The 15,865-nt window shown below is 46.8% G+C and overlaps 2 protein-coding genes across 2 annotated transcripts; one reads left to right on the plus strand and one right to left on the minus strand.

The window, feature by feature from the left end:
- The first annotated feature begins 428 nt into the window (after window positions 1-428).
- On the plus strand, window positions 429-6,973 carry LOC123110712 (wall-associated receptor kinase 2). Its single transcript, XM_044531305.1, has 3 exons — window positions 429-1,340; window positions 5,322-5,486; window positions 5,631-6,973. Exons 1-3 carry the CDS (start codon window positions 443-445, stop codon window positions 6,752-6,754), a joined length of 2,187 nt encoding a protein of 728 aa, XP_044387240.1. The 5' UTR covers window positions 429-442; the 3' UTR covers window positions 6,755-6,973.
- Window positions 6,784-7,740, minus strand: LOC123110713 (uncharacterized). The gene has a single exon (XM_044531306.1). The coding sequence runs from the start codon at window positions 7,551-7,553 to the stop codon at window positions 7,197-7,199; it is 357 nt and encodes a 118-aa protein (XP_044387241.1). The 5' UTR covers window positions 7,554-7,740; the 3' UTR covers window positions 6,784-7,196.
- Between the last annotated feature and the right edge of the window lie 8,125 nt (window positions 7,741-15,865).

Consider the following 15,865-nt stretch of genomic DNA (forward strand, 5'->3'; position numbering starts at 1 on the left):
GACTAAATAAAGGCGATGCGAATGTCAAAAAAAAAAGTAAGCCAAAGCATGGTTGGTGTGTACTCCCTCCGTCCGGAAATACTTGTCATCAAAATGGATAAAAGAAGATGTATCTAAACGTATTTTAGTTCTAGATACACCCCTTTTTATCCATTTTGATGACAAGTATTTTCGAACGGAGGGAGTACGTGACCTAGTTACCGTGTGATGGGCACGGTGGATTAATCAATTCCTTGCATGGTGACTTTAAACGTGCGGGACATTTTGCGAGAGAATCGTAGGAGTAGTTTCTTTATGCAGGTGGTGTTTTTTTTCTCCACTGTAACGCCGATCTCTTGGGCTGGCGCGTAAGAATTATTCCCCCAGACTATATATTTTAGGCGCGGAATAACCACCGCCGACAGAGTTGAGTGAGTCGACCGTGTCCTTCCAGTCCAGGCGAATGGAAATGCACATGCTGCTTCCACTAGTTACCACCACGGTGCTCCTCTCGATCCCAGCATGGCAGCCGTTGGCCGCGGCGCCGGCGTGCCAGCGGCAGTGCGGCGGAGTGGACATCCCGTACCCGTTCGGCATCGGCCGCGGCTGCTTCCTGGACACGGGGGACAGGACCTTCGAGGTCACCTGCCGCAAAGCCACCGCTTCCGACGACGCCCGGCCCTTCGTCGACGGCTACGAGGTGCTCGGCATTGACCCGGGCCGCGGCAAGATACGCATCCGCAGCCCGGTCAGCTCGTGGTGCTACGACGGCGCGAGGCGGTCCATGGGCGCGCCGCACACGTGGTCCTTCAACTCGACGGCGCTCCGCGTCTCCGACGCGGACAACAAGCTCGCCGTCGTCGGGTGCAGCGCGCTCGCCTACATCGGGTCGCAGGACGGCGCCGTCGAGAACCGGTACGTGGTCGGGTGCCACGCCGAGTGCGCGAGCGCGGCGTCGCTGTCCGACGGTCCGTGCAACGGCACGGGATGCTGCCTCACGCCGGTGCCCCCGGGGATCAGCTCCTTTGACGTGGCCTTCGACGACGCCTACAACAACTCCGCTGTCGCCGGCTTCAGCCCGTGCAGCTATGCCGTGCTGGTCGAAGCGGCGGCGTTCGAGTTCCGGGCGACCTATGTCACCACCGGCGCGCTAGGGGACGCGGGCGGCGTTCAGGTGCCGGCGGTGCTGGACTGGGCGGTGGGCAACCAGACGTGCCGGGATGTGCTGCGGAAGAAGACGGGCTCGTACGCCTGCGCGAGTGCCAACAGCGAGTGCGTCGACGCCAAGAACGGCCCGGGCTACCTCTGTAACTGCTCCAAAGGGTACCAAGGAAACCCTTACGTCATCCATGGCTGCCAAGGTTAGTTTCTCACCAGTTTTGATTTATCTCTTGATCCATTGATTGTCTTGCGGAAATCTATGTGTTTCCCCATTGCTGTTCAGGCTCAACCTTTTTTTTGGGGGGGGGGGGGGGGGGGGGGGCAATGTGTCGTTAGCAATAGATTCAAAATTAAAATGGAAATTTATGTTTTGAAAATGCCTCGAATAATACCAATTTTGCGGCACATTACTTGTTTCTTACACTAGCACATATGCCCGTGCGAAGTAAAGGGAGAAAAAAATTAAATGTATTCATACACTGTAACGAGACGAACAATTTTTTGAATGCCCCAAAGCAATGTGCTTTGTCATCATACTCTAGCACGCTGCATTAGCAAGCCCCCCTCCCCTCTACACTGACTTGTAATTTTATGGACTTATAATGTTACTAAATGTCACCCTAGTCTCATCAACACATAGTGCATGTATCATACCCACGCTCATGCCAGGAGCGGCGCTAGGGGTATTCTTGGGTCTTCATGTGAATACCCATGATTTTTACAAAACAGTGTTGATTTTGGAAAAAGAGTGATAATTTTCAAAAAACAACAATGATTTTGGCAAAATAAATACACATGAATACCCGGTTGCAAATATCTGGAGCCGCCACTGGCTCATACACCCTTGTCGAAGACCCACCCATGTCATCGGTCCTCCTCGCCATGAGAACCGCTCCCTGCTCATACTTGTATTTGCTTGTACAGATGGCAGGAATGTCTCACTCGCATCTGGTGCATGCATCGTCCCCCACGAAAATGAAAGCATAAGGAGTGATACTCTAGTTAGAAATCCTGAGTTGATACCTAAGTAAGTTTTAAGGTTTCGTTGGGTTCCGACTAAGTGAGAAAAATGAACCAAGTTTGATTGGATCAATGGTGTTCCAGCTAAACGACATAGACACCAATGGGTCTCACATCTTGCTAGGGATGCAAGGCAGCGCCCGAGCCCATCCCGCTTCATATACAAATTAGACAAAGTTAGTTCTAGCTAGGTTGTGGTGGCGTTAGGCAAAGTTGTGCTAATTCAGCGCTTCAGCGGGTCTATGCAGGACGTCACTCTTGCACGGAGGTGAGGCCCATATTTCTTATATAATGTGCCTAACATGTTAGGTGTACACCAAACACTCACCCTGTTGCACCCTATTGGACCTACACAATGCGGGCTTTTCGTGCTTCTCTCTGATTTCCGAAAGGTTCTAGAAGTTTATTTGTCTAGTCTTTTCTTTTTCCTGTGTATTCCCTTCTTGTTTTGTTGGTTTACTTTGGTTCTTCAATTTTGTTAATTTCCTCTTTTCCTTCTTTTAATTCATTATTTTTTCAAATAAGTGAAAAGTTTGTGAAAACCAAGACCAATTTTAAAATTCATAAAAGAATCAGTTTTTTAATTCAGGCTTTTCTATCATTTTTGGAAAATAAATAAATAATGGAACACAATTTAAAATTCATGATTGTTTTAAATTTGGAGGGAATTTTTATATTCTAGAACTGTTTTAAAGTTCATGAATACTTTTTTCGAATACTTTAAAAATTCGTGCACATTTTTAAAATTCTAGAATTTATTTTTCTATTTTTTAAAAAATCCAGAAACATTCTTATAATTCAAGAACATATTTTAAATTGCCGAACATTTTATAAGTTATTACAGTAGCCGGTTTTTAGGGGGAAAAAACCTACTCAAAAAGTTCGACCCAGCACACCTACAGTAGCCTGCTCCATCCCAACAAACCGAATGAAAAATAGTTTTATGTTAGAAACATATGTAGTTTTATTTATACTCATAATAATTACAGGTATAGTGATTTGAATCTAAGATCCAAGGAAATACAAATTAACTTCTATAACTAAGAATTATATTAAAATCTCTTGGAAGCACCTTCTTCACGGTATCAATCTCTACTAGAATAAATACTTCAAAAACTTTGGTAAAGAGGTTGTAATTGGACTGGAGCAATAATGTTGTCCCTCTTTCACTCGCATGAACATTATTAATAATGGTTTTTTAAAGCGCCTTGAGTCGCCCATCCAAAAAGATGGGAAATCTTGATCGATGAATGCACTTGCGCCGGGATGATGCCCTCGAAGTGTAGGCCGTCAAATCACGATATCTTCATCATGGTGTCGATGAAAAATTTCACCTCCAAAAAGAATCAAAACCAACACAAAAATCTTGACACACTAACATAAACTTATCATATCCGACATGGCATTCCATCACCCACACAGAGCGCATTCAGTAGGCTCATGGAGAGTTCCTAATTGGCACCTTGGGCGCGAGCTAACATAGCTGGCACCAACGCGCGCGAGAGTATGGGCCGGACCAACTGCGCTTTGTTTTAAATCAGTTAACCGGCGGACCTGCTACATTTGACCGCCGACCATGGCTAGTTGAACATTGAATTTATAGAAGGAGAAAAGAAGATTTTTAAATTTTGGAAAAAAGTCTTTTAAAAAAACATGTAATCTTAAAAAAATATTCATAAATTTGTAAAAAGCCCATGAATCTCCAAAAAAAAGTCCACGACTTAAAAAGTTTGTAATGTGGAAAAAACGAAAAATGAAAGAAAATCACGAATTACAATAAAAGTTCACAAGATTTGGAAAAAAATGTAATTCCAAAGATTCAAATATTTTGGGAAAATTACAGGAGTTTAAGGAAAGTTCATAAATTTTGTAAAAAAAAACAAAATTTAAAAAGTTTGTGAAATTGTGAAAAGTTCATGAATTTGATGAAAACAAAAAATGAAAAACGAAAGAAAGTAGGAAAAAAGAAAACTGAAGAAAAAAAGAAAGGAAATGATAATGAAAAATAAAGAGAAATGAAAAATAGAAGAGAAACTGAAAAATAAAAGAGGAAATAGAAAGTGAAGCCAAAATGAGAAAACCGGCAAAACCCGTACTGGTAATAATGTCAGAACAAATCATGGGAAGGTTCCCTGCAAAACCGATGAAAAAAACAACAACATGGGGCGGTCCATTCACATAGACAATGTTGTGAAGGGGTATGCGCCGGTTTGCAGTTTGCACTACAACCGGCTATTAAGAGCCGAATAGGAGAATTCTTTTTAAACCGCACATATTATATTAATCAATAAACGGAGTACAATTGTACATACATATGGAAATTACCAGAATGACTGGGACATGACAGGTGTCCAGGAAACTTTTCAAAAACCCCAAATACAAGAATATTACAAATAAATCTCTTGAGGTCCCTGCAAACAACCAGACCTGAAACACCAAGACGCACCGCCAAGACGCACACCGGAGGAAGAGATAAAACACCAACAAACCAAAAATCCAAATACTGATGTGCGTATCGCGGGATAGGACGTCCTGGTGACGCACTAAGTCGGTATCTCCTCTGGACACCAGGAGTCAGTGGCGGAGCCAAGGGTCTTCCCTGGACTTCCATGGAATACCAAAGAACTACTGATTCATTGATATACCACTCTTAGCTTTTTTTTAGCATCAGTACAGACACAAGCGCTCATATACACGCGCATACACTCATCCCTATGAACGCACACACACACCCTATCCCTATGAGCACCTCCGAGAGACTGAGCCAGCATATCATCTTGAGATTTATGAAGGCACTGTAGGCGCCTCGTCGTCGACGGGAACGTCTCCTCCCACTGAAAGCGCATCGCCAAAAATTCTGAAATAAATCCATGAATAATGCGAGCACCAGGATTTGAACCCTGGTGGGTTGGGGATACCACTGTTCACCTAACCATCTCAACCACAGGAAATTCCTGGCTCCGCCACTGCAAGGAGTGGGTCAGTCCAGTACTATAGTGCCAGAGTTTTTTTTTCATGTGTGTTTCTTATCGGTTTTCCTCTGTATTTCATTTTGTTGTCGTTAACAAATGAAAAACACAAAGGTTATGTTTTGTAGTGTACATGGATCTTTAATTTGGTACGTATTTCATCAAACCAATTATTGGTCTTTGCCTTGGCAGATATTAACGAGTGTGAGGAGAAGGCGTCGTACCCATGTGCCATTCGTGATTCCTGTATCAACACGATCGGAGGGTACAAATGCCCATGCCCTGCACAAAAGCGAGGCTATTCTGATGGAACATGCGAAGCGGATAAATCCATAACTAAATTGCAAATCGCAATAGGTATGATCGACATTGCCATCTCCATCTCCATCTCAATTTCATTTCATTCCAGGAAGAAAATGTCGGCACAAAACCATATTGGTATTGTTTCATCAATTAGACAATAAAACCAGGAAATGATTTTCTTCTTCTTCATTTGCACAGGTTTTAGCATTGGCGTGGTTATGCTGGCACTGGGCATGACCTGCACCTACGCCATCCAAGAGAAGCGGCGGGTCGCCGTCGTCAAGACGCGGCACTTCCGGCAGCACGGCGGCCAGCTGCTGTTCGAGGAGATGAAGAAGTCCAACAAACAGGGAATGTCCTTCACGCTCTTCACCAAGCAGGAGCTGCAGGAGGCCACCGGCAACTTCGACGAGCGGCACGTGCTGGGCAAGGGCGGCAACGGCACCGTGTACCGTGGCACGCTCCAGGACGGCACGGCGGTGGCGATCAAGCGGTGCAGGATCGCCGGCGAAGACGAGCGGCAGCAGCGGGAGTTCGGCATGGAGACGCTCATCCTCTCCCAGATCAACCACAAGAACATCGTGAAGCTCTACGGGTGTTGCCTCGAGGTGGAGGTCCCCATGCTCGTCTACCAGTTCATCCCCAACGGCACCCTCTACCAGCTCATCCACGGCGGCGCCGCCGTCGTGCCGTTCGCGGTGCGTCTGAGGATCGCGCACGAGACGGCCGAGGCGCTGGCGTACCTGCACTCGATGGCATCGCCGCCGATCATCCACGGCGACGTCAAGTCCCCCAACATCCTCCTCGACGAGAACTACGGCGCCAAGGTGTCCGACTTTGGGGCGTCGTCGCTGGCGCCGGCGCCGACGGACGAGGCGCACCTGGTGACGTTCGTGCAGGGGACGTGCGGGTACCTGGACCCGGAGTACATGCAGACGTGCCGGCTGACGGAGAAGAGCGACGTGTACAGCTTCGGCGTGGTGCTCCTGGAGCTGCTCACGTCGCGTAAGGCACTGAACCTCGCCGCCCCCGACGACGAGAAGAGCGTCGTCGCGAGCTTCCTCACGGCGGCGAGGGACGGCAGGCTGGACGGCCTGCTGGACGCGCGGATCAAGAGCGAGGTGAGGGCGGAGACGCTGGAGCAGGTGGCCAAGCTCGCGAAGCTGTGCCTGGAGATGTCCGGCGAGAGGAGGCCCTCCATGCGAGAGGTCGCCGAGGAGCTTGACGGGATCAGGAAGGCGTCGTCACAGAATCCATGCTTATTAGGTGAGGGTGAAGAAGCTCTGTCACAGTACTCTGTTGTGGATATGTGTGACTGGTGAGAATGGTCAGACCTAGTCCGTAATTTCTGGATGGATTTGGAGGCGATGGGGTTGGAGATTCTTGATTAGATCACCAACCATGTACTGCTCAGTTTGAGTGAGATGTACATTGCGTGGTAGCTTACTTACTAGTATTAGGATTAGTAAAGCAGGTTTGACAAATGCACAGCACAGTGATAACGACATAAACCTTTTTCTATGATGAACATGTATTGGACATCTGGACTGTGTGCATATCTCCATTGTTCCAAGTTGCGATTGATGTGTTGTTTCTTGTGAGAATATTTCAGATTAACCACCGAGTATCATCAATGTACCAAACAAAAATGAACATCATCTATATGACTGAGAGAAAACGAAGCGGGGGCATGATACGTGTTCAGAAGCGGGAGGCGTGCGTCGCACAGCAGAGGGGAAGGACACGGGCTTGCTCCAATGATGGCTAGTAGCCGTGGCGGCGGCCGATGGCGATCGTCCGGACGAAGCACGCCGAGGCGCCGACGGAGAGCGCCGCGAACACCGGCGGCACGATGATGTCGGCGCAGGTCCGGCCGGCCATCCTCGCCGGCACGCAGACGTGGTCCCCGCCGCCGTCGAGCGGCACGCGCACCGACCCGGCCGCGCACCCGCCGCTGGCCAGCGCCCACACGAACGCGGCCTCCGGCGCGAACGACGCCACCGACACGGCCAGCGCCAGCGTGCCGGCCCACGCCGCGGCGTGGCGCGCCGCCGGGCCCCAGCACGGCCACCACCACCGCTCCCCGGCACTCACCAGCAGCGCCCCCACGAGCGGATGCATCGGTCGAGGGAGGGCTCGAGATCGCTCGCTCGGCTCGACCTTGATTTTCTTGGCCTCCCTGCAGAGGATCGAGTCGGGTTCGAGACGCCGCGCAACTGGCGTTGCGAGTTGCGAGCCGGCCGTGCGGCGCGCGGGGTGGTGGTTATGTACGCAGAGCGGAGCGCGAGTGAAGCGGCTGCGTCGCGCGTCGTGGGGGGCGGAGGAGGGGCAGATAGAATGGAGAGGTTAGGCCATGTAGAATGATTCTATCTTAGCAATGTCACGTAGGATAGATGAAGAGGTGAAGAAGAGAGAACTCATAAAAAAAGGCTTGTCTTCTCTTATTTAAAAGAAGACAAGAGATGATCTCTTAGCATAATATGTCTTACCACATTTTTAGGAATTACTAATTATTGAAAATAAAGCTAAGATATGATTCATTGTAGATAAATTTTTTTTGTCATCTCTAAATCACATGCAAGACTTAAGATAAGACTATCTTATCAACCATTGTACATGCCCTTATACGTTACGCATACGTGGCCGTTGAGTAGGTGAGCGGAGGAGGGAAGAGGGGCCGCGGGGTTTCTAAACCGGCCATGTTGAAACGAAAGATCGGTCCAAGGAGACGTGTTGGGTGCGTAAATTGCCCTGCGCCCGGGCTATCTTAGTCTCGTGTTTTTTTTTGTTTGTTTAGGAAAGCATAGCTTCATTACTTAGCTGTGGTGAGGCATATCGCCCACAACACATTCATCCACTTGGGCAGGTACATCAGACTCCCACTCCAGACAGTGGTTAGGCTCACATTGGCGGCCAATGTTGGCAAGCTCATGTGCCACAGAGTTTGCACTACTTCTATAAACAGAAATGGAAAATTGAGAGAACCATAGCTTGAGTTGATATTTCATATCCTCTATGGCGGCCGCATACGCCGAAGAGTCTACCTTGCGCATATCCAGGGCTTCCGCCAGTAGTTGTGAGTCCGTCTCGAGCTCCACCCGGACCATACCAAGATCAGCCGCAGTGGTGATGGCATGTGACATGGCGATCACTTCAGCCGTCCGCTGTCCGAACCGCGACGCCCCAGCCTGCATGCTGCTGGCCCGGCACAAAGGAGCCATCAACATTGATTTTATAGATGTCAGTAATCGGGGGGCGCCACTTGTCCGGCGTCGGCTTGTCAGCTTTTGTACAGAAGATCTGCACAAATTCAAGTACGCTGCTCCTCGTCCTTCGCGCCACTTCTGCAGGCGGGAACGGCAGCTCGCCTTCCCTCGCCATGTTCCTATTGGCCCACCACAGCCACCAAAACGTGAGTATATGCAGCTTATTTTTCTCATCTAGTCCCCAGATATAATCTAGCATTGCATGCACGCCCTCAACCTTCTCACGATCATCTCTTTCCTTCTCCAGGACCAGGTCTCGCCACACCTCCTTTGCAAGCTTGCATTCACAAAGAGGTGTGCCCCATCCTCCTCTCCTCTGCTGCAGAAAAGGCACTTTGTGTCTTGAATGGGTATGCCTCTACGAGCGACCGTAGTGCGGAGCGCCAGGGACTCGTGTTTAAGCCTCCAAGTGAACATCTGGATATTCCTGGGGCAGGGTAACTTCCATATTCTTTTCCAGGAGTCATCATTGGTGCTATTCAGATTCCCAGAAATCATAGAGCTCGCGCCAACCCCTCCATCCCTTCTTGTTTTCTCGAGCTGAACATACAATTTGTAGGCACTTTTAACAGAATGGACCCCTTTGTTGTCGTACTGCCACGCCATAAAATCTTGAGCTCCATCCCTTAGCGGGATACGGAGGATATGTAACACATCGTCATGCCAGAACATGTCCCTTACGAGCTGTTCATCCCAGGAACCCGTGTATGGGTCAATAAGTTCACTTACTCGCTGTAAGAGGCATTCTCCACGTGGCATGATCACCGTTCGAGACCATGGCCGAGGGATCCAATGGTCAGACCAAATGTCAACATTTGTGCCATCTCCGATCCTCCAAATGAAGCCCTCCCGGACAAGTTGAACTCCATGAAGAAAACATCGCCATGCATAAGATATGCCCGCAGATGGTTCGGCCTCAAGGAGCCGGCCATCTGGATAATACCGGGCTTTCAAGATTTTTGCACACAACGAGTCTGGATATTGGATAAGCCTCCTAGCCTGCCGGGACAACATGGTCACATTGAATGCGTGCATATCCCAGAATCTGAGTCGTCCCTGTGCCTTTGGCAGTGTCAGTTTGTTCCATCCTATCCAGTGGGTTGTATGTTCTTTATCTTGCTGACTCCACCAGTAAGTGCCGATCAAAGAGCTGAGCTCCTCACAGAAGGTCTTGGTCAAGTAGAAACATGACATAGTGAACGTGGGTATAGCATGTGCCACCGACGTGACTAGCGTTTCCTTCCCCGTTTTCGCAATTAGCCTCTCCTTCCAGCCATAAACCCTCCTAGAGATCGCATTCTTGACAAAAGCGAAAGCCTTCTTCCTCGACTTTCCTACATGAACAGGCAGGCCAAGATACTTTTCGTTCCATGATTCACTCTGGATCTGCAAGGCATTCTTCACACCATTCTTTGCTTCATCACTAGTGTTAGGGCTGAACATAATAGCCGACTTTTCCAGATTTATGCATTGTCCCGAACAGCTCTCATAGAGGTCCAGAATCTCCCTCAAAGCCTCAGCCTCTTCCCTTTCCGCCTTCAATAAAAGTACAGAGTCATCGGCAAACAACAGGTGCAAGACCACTGGTGCAGCAGGGTAATCTTAACTCCTCAAATTCGGCCAGAAGCATCAGCGTCATGCAACAGAGCCGACAACCCCTCCGCACAGATGACAAAGAGGTACGGTGATGATGGGTCACCCTGCCGTAATCCCCGGGAAGGAGTAAACTGCCCAGTTAGCTCTCCATTGATTTTTATTTGATATCGCACAGTAGTAACACAGTTCATCACCAGATCAACCCAACGAGTGTCGAACCCTAACTTAAGGAGCATTGCCCGAAGAAAATCCCATTCAACTCTATCATATGCCTTGCTCATATCTGCCTTCACTGCCGCTATACCTTCTCCTCCTCTCTTCTTATTCAGTAGGACATGCGACAACTCATAGGCTATAAGCACATTGTCGGTGATGAGGCGACCGGGAACAAAGGCGCTTTGGTTGTCTGATATAATATCTGGGAGCACCAGTTTTAGCCTGTTCGCAATCACTTTGGAGCATAAATTGTAGACGATGTTGCATAAACCAATTGGCCTCAGGTCCTTGATCCTGCTCGGGTTTTTTACCTTGGGTATGAGGACGAAAACAGTATCATTCCACCCGTCCGGCTTTTGGCCCCCCTTGAGGACCGAAATCACCTCATCTACCACTTTGTCGACCATAAAATGCCAGTGTTTTTGTAAACAATTGAGGGCATCCCATCAGGCCCCGGTGCTTTGAGGTTGCCTATGTGATCAAGCGCTGCTTTGACCTCCTCCCTGGACACATCCGCTTCTAGGATATCTCTCATAGCATCTGTCACACGAGGTTGCACTTTGCTAAGAAGTTCTGCCAAGCGATGCCCTCCACTGGACGTGAAAAGATCCTGAAAAAAAGAGCACACATTGTTATTTAGGCCTTCTCCTTCCTTCACTTCCATCCCATCTTCCTTCCTCAACATCTTAATTCTATTAGCTTTCTTCTTCGCCGACGCCACTGCCATAAAATAGCACGTGCACTTGTTCCCATCCCGCAGCCAGGATACATGTGAATGTTGTTTTGCCTTAGTGTTTTATTTTCTTCCAGGTCCTCCATAATGCATCTTAACCTCGCCTCCTCTCTAATTTTCTCCTCCGACACTGGGGCTCTCATGCATCTTTCCAGGTTTCCGCGCGCTTTTTTCAAGCGGTTCTCCAGCTCGCTCACTACTTCCTTCCCCCACTTCTTCATCCTCTCGGCCACACAACGTAACGCCGAGGCTACATCTCCTCTTCCTGTTGGGGAACGTAGTAATTTTAAAAAAAATCCTACGCACACGCAAGATCATGGTGATGCATAACAACGAGAGGGGAGAGTGTGTCCACGTACCCTCGTAGACCAAAAGCGGAAGCGTTAGAACAACGCGGTTGATGTAGTCGTACGTCTTCACGGCCCGACCGATCAAGCACCGAAACTACGACACCTCTGAGTTCTAGCACACGTTCAGCTCGATGACGTCCCTCGAACTCCGATCCAGCCGGGTGTCGAGGGAGAGTTCCGTCAGCACGACGGCGTGGTGACAACCTTGATGTTCTACTGTCGCAGGGCTTCGCCTAAGCGGCGCTACAATACTATCGAGGTGGACTATGGTGGAGGGGGGCACCGCACATGGCTAAAAGATCAAACGATCAATTGTTGTTGTGCCTAGAGGTGCCCCTGCCCCCGTATATACAGGAGCAAGGGGGGAGGGGGAGGCCGGCCTAGGAGGGGGCGCGCCAAGGGGAGTCCTACTCCCACTGGGAGTAGGACTCCCTCCTTCCTTGTTGGAGTAGGAGAAGGGGAAAGAGGGGGAGAGGAAGAAGGAAAAGGGGGTTGCGCCCCTTGTCCCAATTCGGACCAGAGGGGGGGGGGCGCAGGCCTCCTTCCTTTTGGCCTCTCTCCTCTATTCCCGTATGGCCCAATAAGGCCCATATACTCCCCGGCGAATTCCAGTAACTCTCTGGTACTCCGAAAAATACCCGAATCACTCGGAACCTTTCCGAAGTCCGAATATAGTCGTCCAATATATCGATATTTACGTCTCGACCATTTCGAGACTCCTCGTCATGTCCCCGATCTCATCCGGGACTCCGAACTCCTTCGGTACATCAAAACACATGAACTCATAATATAACTGTCATCGAAACCTTAAGCGTGCGGACCCTACGGGTTCGAGAACTATGTAGACATGACCGTGACACGTTTCCGGTCAATAACCAATAGCGGAACCTGGATGCTCATATTGGCTCCTACATATTCTACGAAGATCTTTGTCGGTCAAACCGCATAACAACATACGTTGTTCCCTTTGTCATCGGTATGTTACTTGCCCGAGATTCGATCATCGGTATCTCAATACCTAGTTCAATCTCGTTACCGGCAAGTCTCTTTACTCGTTCTGTAATACATCATCCCACAACTAGCTCATTAGTTGCAATGCTTGCAAGGCTTAAGTGATGTGTATTACCGAGAGGGCCCAGAGATACCTCTCCGACAATCGGAGTGACAAATCCTAATCTCAAAATACGCCAACCCAACATGTACCTTCGGAGACACCTGTAGAGCACCTTTATAATCACCCAGTTACGTTGTGACGTTTGGTAGCACACAAAGTGTTCCTCCGGTAAACGGGAGTTGCATAATCTCATAGTCATAGGAACATGTATAAGTCATGAAGAAAGCAATATCAACATACTAAACAATCAAGTGCTAAGCTAACGGAATGGGTCAAGTCAATCACATCATTCTCCTAATGATGTGATCCCGTTAATCAAATGACAACTCATGTCTATGGCTAGGAAACACAACTATCTTTGATCAACGAGCTAGTCAAGTAGAGGCATACTTGTGACACTATGTTTGTCTATGTATTCACACATGTATTATGTTTCCGGTTAATACAATTATAGCATGAATAATAAACATTTATCATGAAATAAGGAAATAAATAATAACTTTATTATTGCCTCTAGGGCATATTTCCTTCAGTCTCCCACTTGCACTAGAGTCAATAATCTAGTTCACATCACCATGTGATTTAACACCAATATTCACATCTGTATGTGATTAATACCCATAGTTCACATCGTCATGTGATCAACACCCAAAAGGTTTACTAGAGTCAATAATCTAGTTCACATCGCTCTGTGATTAACACCCAAAGAGTACTAAGGTATGATCATGTTTTGCTCATGAGAGAAGTTTAGTCAACGGATCTGTCACATTCAGAGCCGTATGTATTTGGCAAATATTCTATGTCTACAATGCTCTGCACGGAGCTACTCTAGCTAATTGCTCCCACTTTCAATATGTATCCAGATTGAGACTTAGAGTCATCTAGATCGGTGTAAAAGCTTGCATCGACATAACTCTTTACGACGAACTCTTTTATCACCTCCATAATTGAGAAACATCTCCTTAGTCCTCACTAAGGATATTCTTGACCGCTGTTCAGTGATCTAATCTTAGATCAAAAATTGCATTCCTTTGCCAAACTCAGAGCAAGGTATACAATAGGTCCGGTACACAGCATAGCATAGTTTATAGAACCTATGACTGAGGCATAGGGAATGACTTTTCATTCTCTTTCTATTTTCTGCCGTGGTCGGGATTTGAGTCTTACTCAATTTCATACCTTTGCCACACAGGAAAGAACTCTTTCTTTGAATGTTCCATTTTGAACTACTTCAAAAACTTGTCAAGGTATGTACACATTGAAAATCTTATCAAGCGTCTTGATCTATCTCAATAGATCTTGATGCTCAATATGTAAGTAGCTTTACTGAGGTCTTTCTTTTAAAGAACTCCATTCAAACACTTCTTTATGCTTTCCAGGAAAAATTCTACATCATTTTTGATCAACAATATGTCATTCACATATACTTATCAGAAAGGCTGTAGTGCTCCCACTCACTTTATTGTAAATACAGGCTTCACTACAAGTCCATATAAAGCTAAATGCTTTGATCAACTTATCAAAGCGTATATTCCAACTCCGAGATGCTTGCACCAGTCCATTGATGGATTGCTGGAGCTTGCACACTTTGTTAGAACCTTTAGGATTGACAAAACCTTCTGGTTGCATGATATACAACTCTTCTTTAAGAAAACCATTAAGGAATGCAGTTTTGACATCCATTTGCCAGATTTCATAAAATGTGGCAATTGCTAACATGATTCGGACAGACTTAAGCATCGCTACAGTTGAGAAAATCTCATTGTAGTCAACACCTTGAACTTGTCGAAAACCTTTTTGCGACAAGTCGAAAAAAGATAGTAACACTACTATCAACGTCCGTCTTCCTCTTGAAGATCCATTTATTTAACTTGGCTTGCTGATCATCGAGCAAGTCAACCAAAGTCCATACTTTGTTCTCATACATGGATCCTATCTCAGATTTTATGGCTTCAAGCCATTTCGCGGAATCGGGACTCATCATTGCTTCCTCATAGTTCGTAGGTTCATCATGGTCTAGTAACATGACTTTCATAATAGGATTACCATACCACTTTGGTGCGGATCTTACTCTAAAAGACCTACGAGGTTCGGTAGTAACTTGATCTAAAGTTTCATGATCATCATCATTAGCTTCCTCACTAATTGGTGTAGGAATCACTGGAACTGATTTCTGTGATGAACTACTTTCCAATTCGGGAGAAGGTACTATTACCTTATTAAGCTCTACTTTCCTCCCACTCACTTCTTTCGAGAGAAACTCCTTCTCTAGAAAGGATCCATCTTAGCAACGAATAACTTGCCTTCGGATCTGTGATAGAAGGTGTACCCAATAGTTACCTTTGGGTATTCTATGAAGACACACTTCTCCTATTTGGGTTCGAGCTTATCAGGTTGAAACTTTTTCACATAAGCATCACAGCCCCAAACTTTAAGAAGCGACAATTTTGGTTTCTTGCCAAACCACAGTTCATAAGGCGTCGTCTCAATGGATTTTGATGGTGCCCTATTTAAAGTGAATGCAGCTGTCTCTAATGCATAACCCCAAAACGATAGTGGTAAATCGGTAAGAAACATCATAAATTGCACTATATCCAATAAAGTACGGTTATGACATTCGGACACACCATTAAGCTGTCGTGTTCCAGGTGGCATGAGTTTGTGAAACTATTCTACAATGTTTTAATTGAAGACCAAACTCGTAACTCAAATATTCATCTCCACGATCAGATCGCAAAAAGTTTATTTTCTTGTTACGATGATTTTCCACTTCACTCTGAAATTCTTTGAACATTTCAACTATTTCAGACTTATGTTTCATCAAGTAGATATACTCATATCTGCTCAAATCATCTTGTGAAGGTCAGAAAATAACGATACCCGCCACGAGCATCAATGCTCATTGGACCGCATACATCGGTATCTATTATTTCCAATAAGTCAGTAGCTCGTTCCATTGTTCCAGAGAACAGAGTTTTAGTCATCTTGCCCATAAGGCACGGTTTCTCAAGCATCAAATGATTCATAACCAGGTGATTCCAAAAATCCATCTTTTATGGAGTTTCTTCATGCACTTTACACCGATATGACCCAAACGGCAGTGCCACAAATAAGTTGCACTATCATTATTAACTTTGCATCTTTTGGCATCAATATTA

Source organism: Triticum aestivum, chromosome 5B, assembly GCF_018294505.1.
Source record: "Triticum aestivum cultivar Chinese Spring chromosome 5B, IWGSC CS RefSeq v2.1, whole genome shotgun sequence".
Classification (NCBI taxonomy): Eukaryota; Viridiplantae; Streptophyta; class Magnoliopsida; order Poales; family Poaceae; genus Triticum; species Triticum aestivum.

What these genes read in the sequence shown, in the direction of transcription:
- LOC123110712 (XM_044531305.1), top strand. Translation starts at nt 443, where the DNA reads ATGGAAATGCACATGCTGCTTCCACTAGTTACCACCACGGTGCTCCTC. An exon ending in CGTCATCCATGGCTGCCAAG is followed by an intron (nt 1,341 to 5,321) that starts GTTAGTTTCTCA and finishes TTGCCTTGGCAG; the next exon opens with ATATTAACGAGTGTGAGGAG. An exon ending in TAAATTGCAAATCGCAATAG is followed by an intron (nt 5,487 to 5,630) that starts GTATGATCGACA and finishes TCATTTGCACAG; the next exon opens with GTTTTAGCATTGGCGTGGTT.
- LOC123110713 (XM_044531306.1), bottom strand. Translation starts at nt 7,553, where the DNA reads ATGCATCCGCTCGTGGGGGCGCTGCTGGTGAGTGCCGGGGAGCGGTGG.